The 18,786-nt window shown below is 46.0% G+C and overlaps 1 protein-coding gene across 1 annotated transcript in view; it reads right to left on the reverse strand.

Annotated features, from left to right (window-relative positions):
* Nucleotides 1-7,632: 7,632 nt before the first annotated feature.
* The window catches only part of vipr1b (vasoactive intestinal peptide receptor 1b), a 67,443-nt gene continuing 56,289 nt past the window's right edge, over nucleotides 7,633-18,786 (reverse strand). Inside the window, exons 9-13 of the mRNA XM_067999401.1 lie at nucleotides 17,943-18,009; nucleotides 16,393-16,484; nucleotides 15,548-15,677; nucleotides 11,993-12,034; nucleotides 7,633-8,914 (exon numbers count right to left, since the gene is read on the reverse strand). Of these exons, the coding sequence (XP_067855502.1) occupies nucleotides 8,726-8,914; nucleotides 11,993-12,034; nucleotides 15,548-15,677; nucleotides 16,393-16,484; nucleotides 17,943-18,009 (520 nt within the window). The 3' untranslated portion in view covers nucleotides 7,633-8,725. The remainder of the gene's footprint in view (nucleotides 8,915-11,992; nucleotides 12,035-15,547; nucleotides 15,678-16,392; nucleotides 16,485-17,942; nucleotides 18,010-18,786) is intronic.

The following is an 18,786-nucleotide window of genomic DNA, read 5'->3' on the forward strand; positions in this document are numbered from 1 at the left end:
CACAGATGCTGATATCACATTGTCAATGCGGAATTATTGCTGCTGGTTGACTCCTGACTCACTCGTGCTGTGATGCTCATTTATCTTTGTAAATCACTCGTGCTGTCTGTCTGCATCACTCCTAAGGTATAAATCCTCTGGCCTTTGAAAATGCAGAAGTGACAAGCTGTCAGCAGTGTGATACCTGCGGGTGAGCTGAGCTCCGCCGGCACTGTCTAACCGCAGCTGTGCGTTTAAAGAAAGTGGACATCTTGGGTTCAGGCCAACGCAAAGCAAGAGAGCAACACAGAGACGAAAGTACACAGAGAGTAGGAGGAAGGCACACAAGCAGAGGAAGAGGGAGCAGAAGTGCGGAGAGAAAGACGGAGAGAGTAGGAGGAAGACACACAAGTGCAGAGGAAGGTGGAAGCTGACCCCATGTCTGCTGATGATGGTTGTAAACAATTTTACAACACCAAGTTATAGTCCAGCAATTTTGTTTTAAATTCACAAGCTTTCGGAGGCTTCCTCCTTCCTCAGGTGAACCTGAGGAAGGAGGTATCCTCCGAAAGCTTGTGAATTTAAAATAAAATTGCTGGACTATAACTTGGTGTTGTAAAATTGTTTACAATTGTCAACCCCAGTCCATCACCGGCATCTCCACATGCTGATGATGGGGCAGCATGTATATGAGGTAGAGGATAGATCCTTGGGGGACTCCGGAGGTAATGGTGCGGGGCAGGAAGAGAAGGTACAGAGGAATACAGGCATAGAAATATTGAGAGACAGATATATAGAGATCCCTGCTAATGAGAGTGAGGAACTTCAAATAATTATCAGTAGAGAAAAAGTACTTGAGAAACTAATGGGACTAAAAGCCGATAAATCCCCTGGACCTGACGGCCTACATCTTAGGGTTCTAAAAGAGGTGGCTGCAGAGATACTGGATGCATTGGTTGCGGTCTTCCAAAATTCCCTAGATTCTAGAACGGTCCCAGTGGATTGGAAGGTAGCAAATGTAACCCCACTATTCAAGAAAGGAGGGAGAGAGAAAACAGGGAACTACAGGCCAGTTAGCCTGACATCAGTCATCGGGAAAATGCTGAAATCCATTATTAAGGAAGTGGTAACAGGGCACTTAGAAAATCATAATATGATTAGGCAGAGTCAATGTGGTTTTATGAAAGGGAAATCATGTTTGACAAATTTATTAGAGTTTTTTGAGGATGTAACTAGCAGAGTAGATAAAGGGGAACCAGTGGATGTCGTACATTTGGATTTTCAAAAGGCATTCGATAAGGTGCCACATAAAAGGTTGTTACACAAGATAAGGGCTCATGGGGTTGGGGGTAATATATTAGCCTGGATTGAGGATTGGTTAAAGGACAGAAAACAGAGAGTAGGGATAAACGGGTCATTTTCAGGTTGGCAGGCTGTAACTAGTGGGGTGTCACAAGGATCAGTGCTTGGGCCTCAGCTATTTACAATCTATATTAATGACTTGGATGAAGGGACCGAGTGTAATGTATCCAAGTTTGCTGATGATACAAAGCGAGGTGGGAAAGTAAGCTGTGAGGAGGACACAAAGGGCTCAATTTTAAAAGGGTGGCGGGATGGCAGCGGTGGTGGTGGGGGGGGGTCTGAAGATACATGTGGCAAATCCAAATAAAAAAAACTTACCTTTTCCAACAGGCTGGCTGCCGACAGAAGCTGCAACGCCGAAGGTGGGGGTTGGGGGGGGGGGGGGGGGGGAGAGAGGGAGACGTCATCCAGCACTGGAACAGAGAGTGGAGGACGCTGAAGATTGGTGGGGCGATCGGTGGGGGGGGGGGGAGAGGGGAAGATCGGGTGGGGAGTGGGGGACATCGGAGGAGGAGGGGGACATCGGAGAGGGAGACATCGGGGAGAGAGGGGGACATCGGGGGAAGAGGGAGACATCGGAGGAGGAGGGGGACATCGGAGAGGGAGACATCGAGGGGGAGAGGGGGACATCGGAGGAGGAGGGGGACATCGGGGGAAGAGGGAGACATCGGGAGAAGAGGGAGACATCGGAGGAGGAGGGGGACATCGGAGGAGGAGGGGGACATCGGAGAGGGAGACATCGGGGAGAGAGGGGGACATCGGGGGAAGAGGGAGACATCGAGGGGGAGAGGGGGACATCGGAGGAGGAGGGGGACATCGGGGGAGGAGGGGGACGTCGGAGAGGGAGACATCGGGGAGAGAGGGGGACATCGGGGGAAGAGGGAGACATCGAGGGGGAGAGGGGGACATCGGAGGAGGAGGGGGACATCGGGGGAAGAGGGAGACATCGGGAGAAGAGGGAGACATCGGAGGAGGAGGGGGACATCGGAGAGGGAGACATCGGGGGGGGGAGAGGGGGACATCAGGGGGAGAGGGGGACATCAAGGAGACATTGGGGGGAGAGGGGGACATTGGAGAGGGAGATATCGGGGGGAAAGGGAGACATCGGGGGAAAGGGAGACTTCGGGGGGAGGGGGGACATCTGGGAGATATCGGGGGAGAGGGGGACATCGGAGGGAGAGGGAGACATCGGGGGGAGAGGGAGACATCGGGGGGAGAGGGGGACATCGGAGAGGGAGACATCGGAGGGAGAGGGAGACATCAGAGAGTGAGAGGGAGACATCAGAGAGTGAGAGGGAGACATCGGGGGGAGAGGGGGACATCGGAGAGTGAGAGGGAGACATCAGAGAGTGAGAGGGAGACATCGGGGGGAGAGGGGGACATCGGAGAGGGAGACATCGGGGGAAGAGGGGGACATCGGAGAGTGAGAGGGAGACATCAGAGAGTGAGAGGGAGACATCGGGGGGAGAGGGGGACATCGGAGAGTGAGAGGGAGACATCAGAGAGTGAGAGGGAGACATCGGGGGGAGAGGGGGACATCGGAGAGGGAGACATCGGACATCAGAGCAGGGTGGAAAAGTAGGTTTATTTTGTTTTTTAACTTTGGGCAATGGTTTTTTATTTAATTTATTTTGTTTATTTTTGCCTGATCTGGCCCTTCACGCCTGGTGAAACCAGGTATGAATAAGAAGCTGTGGGAAAGCCGCCCAGGTAAGTTTATAATCGTTTCAACTACCTACTACGTCAGAAATAAAGTAGCTAATGTACCTCAATGAGGTACATTTAGTTCTTTAACTATCGTCCCGCCGGCTTTAATTGCCGGTGGGTCTTCCGGATTCAGGAAGCCTGCGCACACAGGCCCGTCAGTGGGGAACTCGGAATCGGCAGGTTGGAGCCGGCTTCCAAACCCGCTCGGGATTTTCACCATTCTCGCAGCCCCCCCCGCCCCCAATTTGATTTTAAAATTGAACCCAAAGATTCTGCAAAGGGATATAGACAGGTTAAGTGAGTGGGCAAGAAGGGGGTAGATGGAGTATAATGTGGGGAAATGTGAGGTTATTCACTTTGGTAGGAAGAATAGAAAAACAGAATATTTTTTAAATGTTGAGAAACTATTAGATGTTGGTGTTCAGAGAGACTTGGTGTCCTGGCACAAGAAACACAAAAAGTTAGCATGTAGGCACACCAAGCAATTAGGAAGGCAAATGGCATGTTGGCCTTTATTGCAAGGGGTTTGGAGTACAAGAGTAAGGAAGTCTTACTACAATTGTACAGGGCTTCGGTGAGACCTCACCTGAAGTACTGTGTGCAGTTTTGGTCTCCTTATCTAAGGAAGGATATATTTGCCTTAGAGATGGTGCAACGAAGGTTCACTAGATTAATTCCTGGGATGAGAGGGTTGTCCTATGAGGAGAGATTGAGTAGAATGGGCCTATACTCTGGAGTTTATAAGAATTAGAGATGATCTCATTGAAACATATAAGATTCTGAGGGGGTTTGACAGGGTAGATGCTAAGAGGTTGTTTCCCCTGGCTGGTGAGTCTCGAACTAGATGGCACAGTCGCAGGATAAGGGGTCGGCCATTTAAGACTGAGATGAGGAGGAATTTCTTCACTCAGTGTTGTGAATATTTGGAATTCTCTACCTCAGAGAGCTGTGGATGCTCAGTCATTGAGTATATTCAAGGCTGAGATAGATAGATTTTTGGACTCCAGGGGAATCAAGGGATATGGGGATCAGCCAGGAAAGTGGAGTTGAGGTCGAAGATCAGCCATGATCTGATTGAATGGTGGAGCAGGCTCGAGGGGCCGTTTGGCCGACTCCCGCTCCTATTTCTTATGTTCTTACGATTTGCGTAAATTCAGGAGGCCCCCCCTTCCCTATGTGGTCGCCTCAGGTTGAGATCGTAACCGATGGGAAAGGGGTGAATTCGGAGTGGGTAACTGAACTACTCGGTTTTAACTCCCTGCCCACCGGGGGTGGGGGTGTTAAAATTGTCCCCAAAGAGGAATCAAATTGGGTTATTGTGAAATACATTTGTACATCTTCTATTGCTTTTAAAGCTGGCTGGTTAAATATAATCAGCAATTGGCCCTTGCTCCACGAGGGAACTAACTGAGCAGAAATGAAGACACGTTGGGCACTTAGAACAGCACGTTTACTTCACAAGCTGTTTTTGCATTTAGGAACAAATGTTACATACAGCTTTACATTCCACTGGCTAATTATACATAATAAACATGGTTCAGACATAGAGAAAACCGACTGCAGAGATTGCCTCTTCCTGGGGAGGGCCATTTCTAACGGATCCTGGAGTTGAAGCTGCCTTTGACCATACCACCTTAAAATTAGAATGAGGCCATTCAAGAGCGAAATCAGGAAGCACTTCTTCACACAAAGGGTAGCGGAAATCTGGAACTATCTCCCCCCCTCCAAAAAAAAAGGCTGTGGATGCTGGGGGCCAATAATTGAAACTTTCAAGGCTGAGATCGATAGATGTTCGTTGGGTAAGTGTTATCGAGGGATATGGAGCAAAAGGCGGGTAAATGGAGTTGAGGTACAGATCAGCCATGATCTGATTGAATGGCGGAGCAGGCTGGAGGGGCTGAATGGCCTGCTCCTGTTCCTATGAATGAAGAATGTGTGGAATAATTGGCCAAGCAGGCTAAATGAGGCAAAAAAAAGGTCACTGGGGTTATTCAATTGATGCCATGATAGGAGTTAGGGGTAAATTTACAAGATAGCAGTGCTGACTGAGAGCTTTCCAGGCAATTCGGGCATGGGGGGCTGCACACCCTGTACAATTTTTTTTGTTCATTGAATTGGATGGAGAAAATCAGAACACACGGGCCTCCGCAGCAACATTCCTGATACGCTCTCTCATTGCAGGAGTCTCTGCACCGTCTGCATTAAATCATAACATTTACCACTTGACTTGTTGGAGGGATGAGTTTTGATGGGCTGATTGGCCTTTTTCCTCACTCTTCCCCCCCCCCCCCCACCCCCCTGATGTTCCAACAGAATCACATTGAAGATGCTCCTAGTTGACCCTTCTAGAATCATACAGCATAGAACAAGGCCATTCGGCCCATCGTGCCTGTGCTGGCTCTTTGAAAGCTATCCAATTAGTCCCATTCCCCTGCTTTTTCCCCATAGCCTGTAAATTTTCCCCTTCAAGTTTTTATCCAATTCCCTTTTGAAAGTTACTATTGAATCTGCTTCCACCGCCCTTTTAGGCAGTGCATTCCAGATCATAACAACTCGCTGCGTGAAAAACAACTCATTCCTATGAAGGATTTTGATAAGAGTAAATAAGGAGGAACAGTTTCTCCCTATTTACTCTATCAAAACCCCATATAATTTTGAACACGATCTATCAAATCTCCCCTTAACCTTCCCTGTTCTAAGGAGAACAACCCCAGCTTCTCCAGTCTCTCCACATAGCTGAAGTCCCTCAACCCTGGTACCATTCTGGTAAATCTCCTCTGCACCCTCTCCAAGGCCTTGACAACCTTCCTAAAGTGCGGTGCCCAGAATTGGTCACAATACGCCAGCTGAGGCCTAACCAGTGTTTTGTAAAGGTTTAGCAAAACTTCCTTGCTTTTGTACTCTATGCCTCTATTAATAAAGCCCAGGGTCCCGCATGCCGTTTTTTAAAAAGAGTAGTGGTTATACGGATACAGTAGCGAAATGCTTAAGAACAATGCGAGTTTGCCCAACAAGTCCATCCTTTTACATAGATCGAACTCTTATCATCATATCTTCAACCAGTTTGAAAATATAAAATTGACATTCACCAACGCAAGTCACAAAGCGACAAGACTTAGACTTATTAAACGACTTTCAAAATAGTCTAGAAGTTGGGAGTTTGTTGCGTTGCTCACCAATATTTCATCCATGACCTTTTGAGATCCAGACCAAGGCTCAGAATTCTCCTTCTGCAGTCAGCTGAGAAATGACAGAAGACGCTGATAACTTGTCATCATTTTGTCGTAGTCTTTTATGAAGAGCAACATTTTTGTTTGATAATTACAGCTCAAAGTGGTCTGGAATGGGGAATGGAACCTCAGCCCTTGTAGCGACCGCCTTCATTGAAACATGTCGCAGTGCGTTGTGGCTTTTACCCGCTACATTCAGCTGCCATTATGAAAGGAGTCCAACGTTAGTGGGTTACACTAACACGCCACGTTGTGTCGACATAACACGCATGTCTGTGCTTCACCGCACTGACGCTCGGTTGATTGAAGGCATCACTTCAATGAGTATCCCGTTGCAGTTTTAATTTGAGGCTATGTCGTCAGCAGAATGCTGAAGAAGTAATGAGTTGTTGCTGGTGTTCACCGCACTGATTTAGAAGGTCCTGTTCTCCAGCAGCCTCAATCCTAACCTCAATGTACAGTAAAGGGCAAACTTTATACAAGGAACTCTACTTTGGTATTTACAATTAGCTTTCATGGCATCAAGAAAAAAGGTACATTCATTGCAAAACGAATTAACATGACAATTATATGTTCCATGGACAATGATGCCTATTTACAAAATGGTCATTAAGTTGATTGATAGACACTATTACTTTCACTTTCACACATAGATTGACTGAAGACAGGCATGGATCTTGGGAACCAAAATATCAGCAGATTTCATCTCTTCTTAGTAAAAACATGTTTGTTCTTTATAACCAAGGGCAACTTCCTTCAACAAATGGGCTCTTACACCTATGGTCATTCATCTGAATTTTTATTTTTCTTTTCACAAAGTATTAATAAATTGTTTTTGACTAAATGCTGATGCCTTCGACACAAGAGTTACCTCTAATCAGGTCACAAGATGGGTTTGGATGAACAGGGCTCTCCAGCCCACTTGATGAAGCCAGAATATCAATGTAGGTGCAGAGTAAAATTCCTGCTCTGCTTGAACTCTGACCTCAGAAGGACACACTGCAACAACGGTCATCCTTGTGGCCTCTTTGAATGCGAGTGTAAATATAGTGCCGATTTGCGCTGTTTATATTATCATAGCACAGAGCTTTGCTAGATGCAAGCGCGAATTGGAGATGGGGCTACCATGTCAGGTGCTCCCTACCTGTACCTAGTGAAGCTTTATGATAAAGAAAGAACTTGCATTTATATAGCGCCTTTCATGACTGCAGGATGTCCCAAAGCACTTTACAGCCAATGAAACACTTTTTTTGAAGTGTAGTGACTGTTGCAATGTAGGAAAAGAGGCAGCCAATTTGCGCACAGCAAGATCCCACAAACAGCAATGAGATAAATGACCAGATAATCTGTTTTAGTGATGTTGGTTGAGGAATAAATATTGGCCAGGGCACCATGGAGAACTCCCCTGCTCTTCAAAATAATGCCATGGGATCTTTTACATCCACCTGAGAGGGCAGAGGGACACTCAGTTTAACATTACATCTGAAAAACAGCACCTCCTCAGCACTGCACTGGGAATGTCAGCCTAGATTTTGTGAACAAACCTCTGGAATGGGACTTGAACCCATGAACCTTCCGACTAAGAAGGCAAGGGTGCCACCCACTGAGCTACAGCAGTCAGTAACGGGAGCAAAACCTTGTGGTTTCCGCTCTATCGGCTATTGGTCTTTCACTTAGGGTTCTCAAAAATAAAGAGGTTGAGATTTCTCAAATCGTATGGGTGTCAGCTGCGAGACTTCTAACACATCAATCCAAGTTGGAACTGAAGCACATCCCAGAGATGATAGGGCAGCGTGCTAACCCAACCAGCCCCTATTGAGTTATTGAAAATCACCAATATTACAACAATAAATTGGGTAAAAGTGTTAGAGAAAAAAAATCTGCTTTTTATACAATTGTTTGATTGATTGAAATCGATAAAATTGTTCAAGCCAATTCAAGAAATATGGACTGTGGAAGGAATAATACGAATAAGAATTAGCCTGGCTTCAGTTTGTATGTCCCAATGTCACACTCCCTGATATCTGCATTAACTTGTGGAAAAACAGATTGACTAAAATGAAAAACATTTTACAGAACAAAGCTGTGACCTAGCATTTTGTTTCTGCATCTTAAATCCAGGTTAATTACACAATAATTTAACTGCGTCCATTAGCCACTCAGTCATCGATATCTTTTTGGATTTGGTTTGCAGTAAATGACCACTGTCTTCATTGCCAATCTTGACCCATCTGAAGATGACTGTCCTACCTTCTCACCATGGCAATTCTCAGAAAGGAAATATTGTGCAATTCACATTTGTCGGGGATGTTTGCTTCATTTTTCCAGGAAAACTAGGTTTCAAAATCAACTCGGTGGTGCAAAGCCTCACTGTGTTTTTTTTAAAATTCGTTTTCGGGATTTGTGTGGGTATTAAAAGTTCAAATGAACCGTCAAGGTTCGGTGCTTCACGCAATGGAAGATTCGGCTTGAAAGCTTGAAGATCTGGTCTTAGGACTGCACCTGGTGAGCATCGAGATCTGTGTGGTGCAATTGTTCCCATTGCTGCCCATGGAAGGATGGTGGTACTTCAAGTCGCCTCCCACGTACCTCTCAATGTGCCATCGCCTCCATTTCCTCTTCAGTTCGGACTGAACCTATACGCGGATGACAATACAACAAAATTAACAATTCTGATTACAATAATTTTTTCAAACAGAAGAGTCTTTTCGGCGGATTTTCCACCTTTGTAGGAACAAGTCAGGAGTGTGATGGAATACTCTCCTCTTGCCTGGATGAGTGCAGCTCCAACAACATTCAAGAAGCTCGATACCATCCAGGACAAAGCAGCCCGCTTGATTGGCACCCCATCCACCACCCTAAACATTCACTCCCTTCACCACCGGCGCACTGTGGCTGCAGTGTGTACCATCTACAGAATGCACTGCAGCAACTCGCCAAGGCTTCTTCGACAGCACCTCCCAAACCCGTGACCTCTACCACCTAGAAGGACAAGAGCAGCAGGCACATGGGAACAACACCACCTGCACGTTCCCCTCCAAGTCACACACCATCCTGACTTGGAAATATATCGCCGTTCCTTCATCGTCGCTGGGTCAAAATCCTGGAACTCCCTTCCTAACGGCACAGTGGGAGAACCTTCACCACACGGACTGCAGCGGTTCAAGAAGGTGGCTCACCGCCACCTTCTCAAGGGCAATTAGGGATGGGCAATAAATGCTGGGTCTTGCCAGTGACGCCCACATCCCATGAATGAATTTTAAAAAAATTAGCAAAAGGAGTAGGCCATTCGGCCCCTTCAGCCTGTTCCGCCATTCAATTAGATCATGGCTGATCTGTACCTCAACCTCATTGCTTCACATTCCTTGATACCCCAACCTAACAAAAATCTATCGATCTCAGTCTTGAAAGCCCCAGCATCCACATCCTTTTGGGGGAGTGAGTTCCAGATTTCCACTACCCTTTGTATAAAAAAGTGCTTTCTAATTTCACTTCAGAACGGCCTAGCTCTATTTCAAGATTATGTCCTCTTGTTCTGGATTCCCCACCAGGGAAAATAATTTCTCTTTGTCTTTCCTATCGAATCCTGTTATCATTTTAAACACCTCAATTAGATCACTCCTTAAAATGTGTAAACTCAAGGGAATACAAGTTACATAATTTAACCCTTTAAGCCCCAGTCCCCTGTAAACAACATTATCCAAAAATTTATGCCAATGAAAGTTATTTTACTGCTTCTGGAAAGTGCAGTCATCTTGTCATATAAAAAAAAAATCTAATAATCACAGTAAAATTATTACGATGAACCAAAAGTGACCCTATGAAGAGACATTTGGACAATCTCTGCCGACAATCTCTTTGAACATTGTCCAGGAGATGGCTTAGAATTATGAGCGTCAGTGCCCTAGTGTGGACCTTCGCCCACTGGGAACGCCTATCAGAAAACTGGGCAAGTGCTGCCCATGATTTGCCATCTTGGATGGAAAATTGTGGGAATCACATGCTAAAATTTTCAATGGGCGTGCTAGGTGAGAGGGGTGGTGGGGGAGTGGGGCGTGATCGAAACTCTACGCCAGAGCACAGAAGACAAAAATCTAGGCCAATGTCTGGAACAATATGGAATCAAAAAGGGAGTTGGATTTGGGAGGTGGAGGAAGTGGTTTGTCCAGGGAGAGAATTTACTGAAAGGTTGAAGATTATTTTCCTCCTGTCATATTTCCACCAATTAATAAAAACATCTGGCATCCCATCAGTTGGAATATTCGTAGAGCGTTGGAATAAAGAAAAGATAGAAAGAACTTACATTTATATAGCGCCTTTCACGACCTCTGGACGCCCTAACGTGCTTTACAGCCAATTAAGTACTTTTTGAAGTGTAGTCACTGTTTTAATGTAGGAAATGCGGCAGCCAATTTGCACACAGCAAGATCCCACAAACAGCAATGTGATAAATGACCAGATAATCTGTTTTTAGTGATGTTGGTTGAGGGATAAATATTGGCCAGGACACCGGGGAGAACTCCCCTGCTCTTCTTTGAAATAGTGCCATGGAATCTTTTATGTCCACCTGAGAGGGCAGACGTGGTCTTGGTTTAATGTCTCGTCCAAAAGAGCAGACCTCTGACAGTGAAGCATTAAAATAACAGCCTAGATTATGTGCTGAAGTCTCTGGAGTGAGGATTGAATCCACAACCTTCTAACTCCAGAGGTGAAAGTGCTACCCACTGAGCCACGGATATAGTAGCTGCAGCGACTATTTTGACTGAAAAGAGTCCAACAGAAAGCATGGAAACAGAGGAAACACAGCAAAGGCCTTGTGGGGTCAGAGATTGGAGTGTATAAGCAGTCAGTCAGCAGGAACTAAAACTCAAAAAATTAAAATGAAGCTTGACAAAATAAAAGAAATAATCTACACAACATTTTTAGATACTGTCTTTTCATTATTATTAATATACTAGCAGATCTCCCGTGGCATTGCTCATGGTGCGCAGAGGATACAGTGGAGCTACAGCTCCACCTAGTGGCTGCAGCCTGTAACTACAGCGTCACCCGGAGCTGATTACATAGAAAATTTGCATTGTATCAGATTGCATAACTAATTCCAATGGTAAATGTTGACATAAAAATTGTGACCAAAAATCGTGACAAGAGGAAATGAAGTTGTGGACAGGAAATATGCAGCGATACAAGATTTTAAATATAATGGCAGTTGATGTCCTGTGGCATTGCGCACAAAGAGTCCCGATCAGGTATTGTCTCAAGGATGAGGTGGGCTTAGAGGGGTGGGAACAATTGAGCCAGGTGTGCAGATGTTATTCGGTACCCAGTTTAAAGTCACATAATCTGTTCGTATTTTTACATAATATTTTATGTTATCATTTATACTCATAAAGCAAAATTTATGCCAATTTGGGAAGCAGAGAAGTAGAGTTGGTTGGAGTATAGGTGTTTCTGTGCAGTCCAGGGTGAGGAGCTGAGAGACGCAAAACTCACATACTACAGTGCCACCACTGTTGGGAGGGTGTAATTACAGCGTGACAAGTTTACATAGGCATTTCCACTGATAACTGTGGACATATGAATTTATAATTGAAAAAGGTTGATATAAACTGTGACAAAAAATGTGATGCTCAGAAGTAGAGTCTAATAGACAGGAAGTGCACTTACGCTTATATATAAGTAGCACGCAATGCTTGTCTCATGATTTCTCTTACCTCCCCATTCAGGAAACAGTAGAGCACTGCCACAATGCAACCCTATGGAAAATAACAAGTGGAAACCATTTTTATCACAAGGACAATATTTCATCATTTGAGCAAGATACAATCCACTATTTAACATATTGAAACCATCGCAAAAAACTGATAACAAAGAGACCTGATCCGTCAACAACTGTAAGCAAGATTTTAATGGCTAGATTAAACTTTATCTACGTGATTGACATAACCACAAACTCTGTCATTAGATGCATGGACAAAAGCTCAGAGGAGCAAAGGTGAAGAATTTAGATCTAACTATCTTACACAGAGGGTGGTGAATATATATATATTTTTTATTCATTCTCCGGACACGGATGTCACTAACAAGGGCGGCGTTTATTGCCCATCCCTAATTTCCCTTGAGAAGGTGGTGGTGAGCCGCCTTCTTGAACCGCTGCAGTCCGTGTGGTGAAGGTTCTCCCACAGTGCTGTTAGGAAGGGAGTTCCAGGATTTTGACCCAGCGACGATGAAGGAATGGCGATATATTTCCAAGTTGGGACGGTGTGTGACTTGGAGGGGAACGTGCAGGTGGTGTTGTTCCCATGTGCCTGCTGCCCTTGTCCTTCAAGGTGGTAGAGGTCGTGGGTTTGGGAGGTGCTGTCGAAGAAGCCTTGGCGAGTTGCTGCAGTGCATCCTGTGGATGGTACGCACTGTAGCCACGGTGCGCCGGTGGTGGAGGGAGTGGATGTTTAAGGTGGTGGATGGAGTTCTGATCAACAGATATGGAACAGACTGTCCAGGGAGACACTGGAGATGGTATGTGTCAAGAGGGATTTGGATAGGTATTTGTGGAGAAAGCGATGAAAGGCAATGAGAGAGAGTGTGTAGTTAGATCAGATGGATTGTTGTCATCTTTTCGGGTCCTACATAAGCTCATGTAACAAAACTCAGGACTGGGTTCTGCGTCATTCTCAGATCCAGGGGTTAAAGGAAAGAAATGATCTGACTTTTTTCTTAAGAGGTTGATTTTATGGAGAGTATAATTTTAAATTGGGGGAAGGCAAATTTTACAGAACTAAGAGGTGATTTGGCAGAAGTGGACTGGACACAACTACTTGAGGAGAAATCAGTGGCAAGCCAGTGGGAGGCACTAAAAAATGAAATTCTGCGGGTACAATGCAGACACGTCCCCGCAAAGAAAAAGGGTGGCACTGCCAAATTTAGAGCCCCCTGCTTGTCTAGAAGTATACGGGGCAAGATAAAGCAGAAAAAGAAAGCTTATGACTGTCACAGAAAACTAAATACTGCAGAAAGCCTAGAAGAGTATAGAAAGTACAGTAAAAAAGGAAATAAGGAAAGCAAAGAGGGCATGAAAAAATATTAGCTAGTAAGATTAAAGAAAACCCAAAGATGTTTTATCAGTACATTAAGAACAACAAGATAGCTAAGGAAAAGGTGGGACCTATCAGGGTTGATAAGGGTAACTTGTGTGTAGAAGCAGAGGATGTGGGTAGGGTTTTAAATGAATATTGTGTCTCCGTATACACAAAGGAAAGGAATGATCCGGACGTAGTAGTTAAAGAGGAGAGGTGTGAAATATTGGATAAGGTAAACATAATGAGAGAGGAAGTACTAGAGGGACTGGAATTCTTGAAAGTTGATAAGTCACCAGGGCCAGGCTATTGAAGGAAGCCAGGGAGGAAATAGCGGATGCTCTAAGGATCATTTTCCAATCCTTACTAGATACAGGGGAGGTACCGGAGGACTGGAAGGCTGCAAACGTAGTACCATGGTTTAAAAAGGATACGAGGGAAAGGGTGAACAATTATAGGCCGGTCAGTCTTACCTCGGTGGTGGGCAAACTATTAGAATTAATATTGAAAGATAGGATAAACTGTCACTTGGAAAGGCAAGGTTTAATCAGGGATAGTCAGCATGGATTTGTTCGGGGAAGGTCATGACTTACAAATCTGATTAAATTCTTTGAGGAAGTGACAAGGAGGATTGATGAGGGTAGTGCAGTGGATGTTGTCTACATGGATTTTAGTAAGGCATTTGACAAGGTCCCACATGGCAGACTGGTCAGAAAGGTAAAAGCCCAGGGGATACAGGGAAATGTGGTGAATTGGATCCAAAATTGGCTCAGTAACAGGAAACAAAGGGTGAAAGTCGATGGATGTCTTTGTGAATGGAAATCCATTTCCAGTGGTGTGCCACAGGGCTCAGTGTTGGGTCCCTTGCTGTTTTTGGTATTTATTAATGATTTGGACTTGAATGTAGGGGGCATGATTGGAAAATTTGCAGACGACACAAAATTTGGCCGTGTAGTTGATAGTGAAGAGGATAGCTGTAGACTCCAAGAAGATATCAATGGGTTGGTGGAGTGGGTGGAAAAGTGGCAAATGGAGTTTAACCCGGAGAAGTGTGAGGTAATGCATTTAGGGAGGGCAAACAGTAAAAGGGAATATGCAGTAAACTGGAATATACTGAGAGGGGTAGAGGAAGTGAGAGACCTTGGAGTGCATGTGCACAGGTCCCTGAAGGTGGCAGTACAGGTAGATAAGGTTGTGAAGAAGGCATACGGAATGCTCTCCATTATTAGCCGAGGTATAGAATACAAAAGCAGGGATGTAATGATGGAACTGTATAAAATGCTGGTAAGGCCCAGCTGGAGTATTGTGCGCAGTTCTGGTCACCACATTACAGGAAGGGTGTAATTGCTCTGGAGAGAGTGCAGAGAAGATTTACAAGATTGTTGCCAGGGCTTGAAAATTGCAGCTACGAGGAGAGATTGGATAGGCTGGGGTTGTTTTCCTTGGAGCAGAGGAGGCTGAGGGGTGACTTGATTGAGGTGTACAAAATTATGAGGGGCCCAGATAGCGTAGACAGGAAGTACCTGTTTCCCCCAGCGGAGAGTTCAAGAACTAGAGGACATAGATTTAAGCTGATTGGTGGAAGGATTAGAGGGGACATGAGGAAAAACTTTTTTACCCAGAGGGTGGTGGGTGTATGGAATTCGCTGCCCGAATTGGTGGTAGAGGCAGGGACCCTCAACTCTTTTTAAAAGTACCTGGTCATGCAGCTAAAGTGCTGTAAGCTGCAGGGCTACGGACTGGGTGCTGGAAGGTGAGATTAGAATGGACACCTGGTTGTCCTTCGAGCCGGCGCGGACACGATGGGCCGAATGGCCCCCTTCTGCGCTGTATCTTTTCTATGGTTCTATAATGACACAGTACATTGAAGCTTCAACGTGTAGTGCCATGGACCAGTAGAAGGATGCACAAGAGGCCAGAGTTGGAGGAACGCAGAGTTCTTGGAGGGTTGTAGGGCTGGAGGAGATTACAGAGATAGGGAGGGGTGAGGCCATGGATGTGATTTGAACACGAGCTTTGGGAATTTTAAATTCCAGGCATTGCCGGACCAGGAGCCAATGTAGGTCAGGGAGCACAGGGGTGATGGGAGAACTGGACTTGATGCGAGTTAGGATACGGGCAGCAGAGTTTTGGATGAGCTCAAGTTTATGGAACTAGGGTGCTGTGACGGTGCGCGGGGAACCATCGGAATCTTACCTGAAAGGATCCTAGAATGAGGTCAAATACCAGCTTTATTTCCACTTTAAAGTTGTCAGGGAAGAATGCAAACACAATATAATTGACTCCGAATAGAGGAATCAGCAGAAGAGTCGACTTCGCAAGCCTCCTGTTCAAAGGGGGAAAGAAAAAAGATCACAAGTAAAGTCTCTTGCTCTGGCAGTTTAGGCCACCGCTGGCTCATTCGTCCCTCAGGCACCGATAGTCTCTGTGTCAGACTACTTTGTACAAACATATAAGACTTGCATTTATATAGCGCCTTTCACGACCTCAGGACGTCCCAAAGTGCTTAACAGCCAATGAAGTACTTTCTGAAGTGTAGTCACAGTTGTAAAGTAGGAAATGTGGCAACCAAATTGCACATAGAAAGATCCCACTAACTGCAAAGTGATGTTGGTTGAGAGATAAATATTGGCCAGGACATCAGGGAGGATTCCCCTGCTCTTCATCGAAGAGTGGCCATGGGATCTTTTACATCCATCAGAGAGGGCAGAAGGGGCCTCAGTTTAACGTCTCATCCAAAAGACAGCACATCCCACAGTGCAGCACTCCCTCGGTACTGGAGTGCTAGGCCAGATTTTGTGCTCAAGTCTCTGGAGTGGGACTCGAACTCCATGACCTTTTGACTGAGAGACGAGAGTGCCACCACCCGAGCCACGGCTTTTTCTTTTCATTCGTTCATGGGATGTGGGCGTCGCTGGCGAGGCCGGCATTTATTGCCCATCCCTAATTGCCCTTGAGAAGGTGGTGGTGAGCCGCCTTCTTGAACCGCTGCAGTCTGTGTGGTGACACAGTTATATTCTTGTATTAAGAAGAACACTTACGTGTACTGGCTGGATTCCTTCAGTCCGACATCTGGCGAATGGAGTTTCTGTACCAGTATTCGAATGATACAGATGAAGAGAATAAAGTTTATCTAAAGAGGGAAAACGAGGTTACTTTCATCCACATATAACCGGGAGCAGTCACGCTGGAAGCTTTTATTGGCGCTCTCTCATTATTTCAGCACACGAGCTGACTTCACGGGCAGTCTGGGGTCTGCAGCACAGTTGTGACGCCCAGTTGCCAAGGTGAAACTTCAGGGTAGAGTAGGGAGTCGGTGGGCCCGGATTAAACTGCGCTAGGAGTGCACTTTTTTGTTTGAGTGAAAGGATGACCTCGTGGATGTTGTGAGTCATCGTATTTCCACAATTTGCTCGTGCTCCGTACGCAGGTTGGCGCAGGGAGCAGGCCGCGTGTGTGGGTGAAGTATCTGGTGAGGTAGCAGCTTTTAAAAGGTAGTAACACACTTCAACGCAGCAGCAAGGTGGTAACATAACATACTTTCTCGTCTGTGCTGAATTTTTAAATTTGTATTTTACGCTGCTAGAGACAGCATGTGAGGGATTGGGTGGTGGGGGGGGGGGGGGGCGGAATTCTCCTCTTCCGAGTAGGACTTCCGCCTGATTACTCTGGCCCCATATTATTATCAAAGCAGGAAAAACACGCCTTAAGAAAAACCCATGCCTACTGACCCAATTTTCCAAACGCCCTGCGTCTGATACACGCCGACTTTACAGTGCAAAATATTGGGTTCAGCATGACCTGCCCCTTTAAGGCCAAAGTGCAGATACTCCCTGTGGAGAGGTGGTCCACATAGGCACATCCTGAGATCAATTAGAGGCTAATTGTTGAGGGATGTTTCTGTAGATTGGCAGGTGCTTGTAAATTGCCAAGCTATCTAGGTCAGGAAAACCAGCAGGAAATGACTGTCTTTCTTATTTTTAATGGTATTTTTGACACTTTGAAGTGTGACATTTGCAGCATGACAGATGGGCACCTGATATAAAGCTGTTATAGACATAGAAAGAACAGTCTCAGGATAAGGAGTTGGCCATTTAAGACTGAGATGAGGAGGAATTTCTTCACTCAGAGGGTTATGAATCTTTAGAATTCTCTAGCCCAGAGGGCTGTGGATGCTCAGTCATTGAGTGTATTCAAGACTGAGATCGATAGACTTTTGGACTCTAGGGGAATCAAGGGATATGGGGATCGGGCTGGAAAGTGGAGTTGAGGTCGAAGATCAGCCATGATCTGATTGAATGGCGGAGCAGGCTCGAGGGGCCGTATGGCCTACTCTTGCTCCTATTTCTTATGCTCTTATGTTCTCCCCGTGCGACTTATCCTGACTGCTGGCCGCCAGGCCACCTGATCCTCATAGGCTCAAAGCCTGCGAGCTGCCTCTGGATGCCCGTCTTGGAAGAGCAGCTGGCTGGCGGGAAGTTAATGAGCCGTTAAAATGGACCGGGCCTCCCACTGCAGGCCCTGCCAGCTTCCAGCCCGGGCGATAAAACTCCTCCCTTAACAGTAATATATATGAACGGTGCCCCCTTACCAAAATGGATATTAGAATCGGGGCGCGAATGATCCACCAGTATGGAGAGTCAATACTGTGCCAACATCTGGAAAGGTAAAGAATGATTCATCAGTGAAGCCAGCTTAGACTCAATGGTCCCACAGAAACCCCAGACAGCAATTTACACCTGACATTATTGAGCTAGGTCAAACGCAAATCTCTTCGCCCACGCCACACACAATGCCCTTGACAGTTGCTTTCCTCTGCACGCTGATGTGTGTACACACGTGTGTACCCACACACACACACACATATACAGCCACACACACGCGCTTCTTACCTGGTCATGGGTCAGGACCGGGTAGGCCGGCCTCCAATCTTCCACCCAATAAAAACTGGAGCTCATCCAAAACTCTGCTGCCCGTATCCTAAATCGTACCAAGTCCCGTTCACCCATCACCCCTGTGCTCGCTGACCTACACTGGCTCCCGGTCCAGCAATGCCTCGATTTTAAAATTCTCATCCTCGTTTTCAAATCCCTTTCCCCTCCCTATCTCTGTAACCTCCTCCAGCCCTCCAACCCTCCGAGATCTCTGCATTCCTCCAATTCTGGCCTCTTGCGCATCCCTGATTTTAATCGGTCCACCATTGGCGGCCGTGCCTTCAGCTACCTAGGCCCCAAGCTCTGGAATTCCCTCCCTGAACCTCTCCGCCTCTCTACCTCTCTCCTCCTTTAAGACGCTGCTTAAAATCCTTGACTAAGCCTTTAGTCACCTGTCCTAATACCTCCTTATGTGGCTCGGTGTCAAATTTTGTTTGATAATCACTCCTGTGAAGCGCTTTGGGATGTTTTACTACGTTAAAGGCGCTATATAAAGGCACA

This window comes from Heptranchias perlo, chromosome 2 (assembly GCF_035084215.1).
Source record: "Heptranchias perlo isolate sHepPer1 chromosome 2, sHepPer1.hap1, whole genome shotgun sequence".
Classification (NCBI taxonomy): Eukaryota; Metazoa; Chordata; class Chondrichthyes; order Hexanchiformes; family Hexanchidae; genus Heptranchias; species Heptranchias perlo.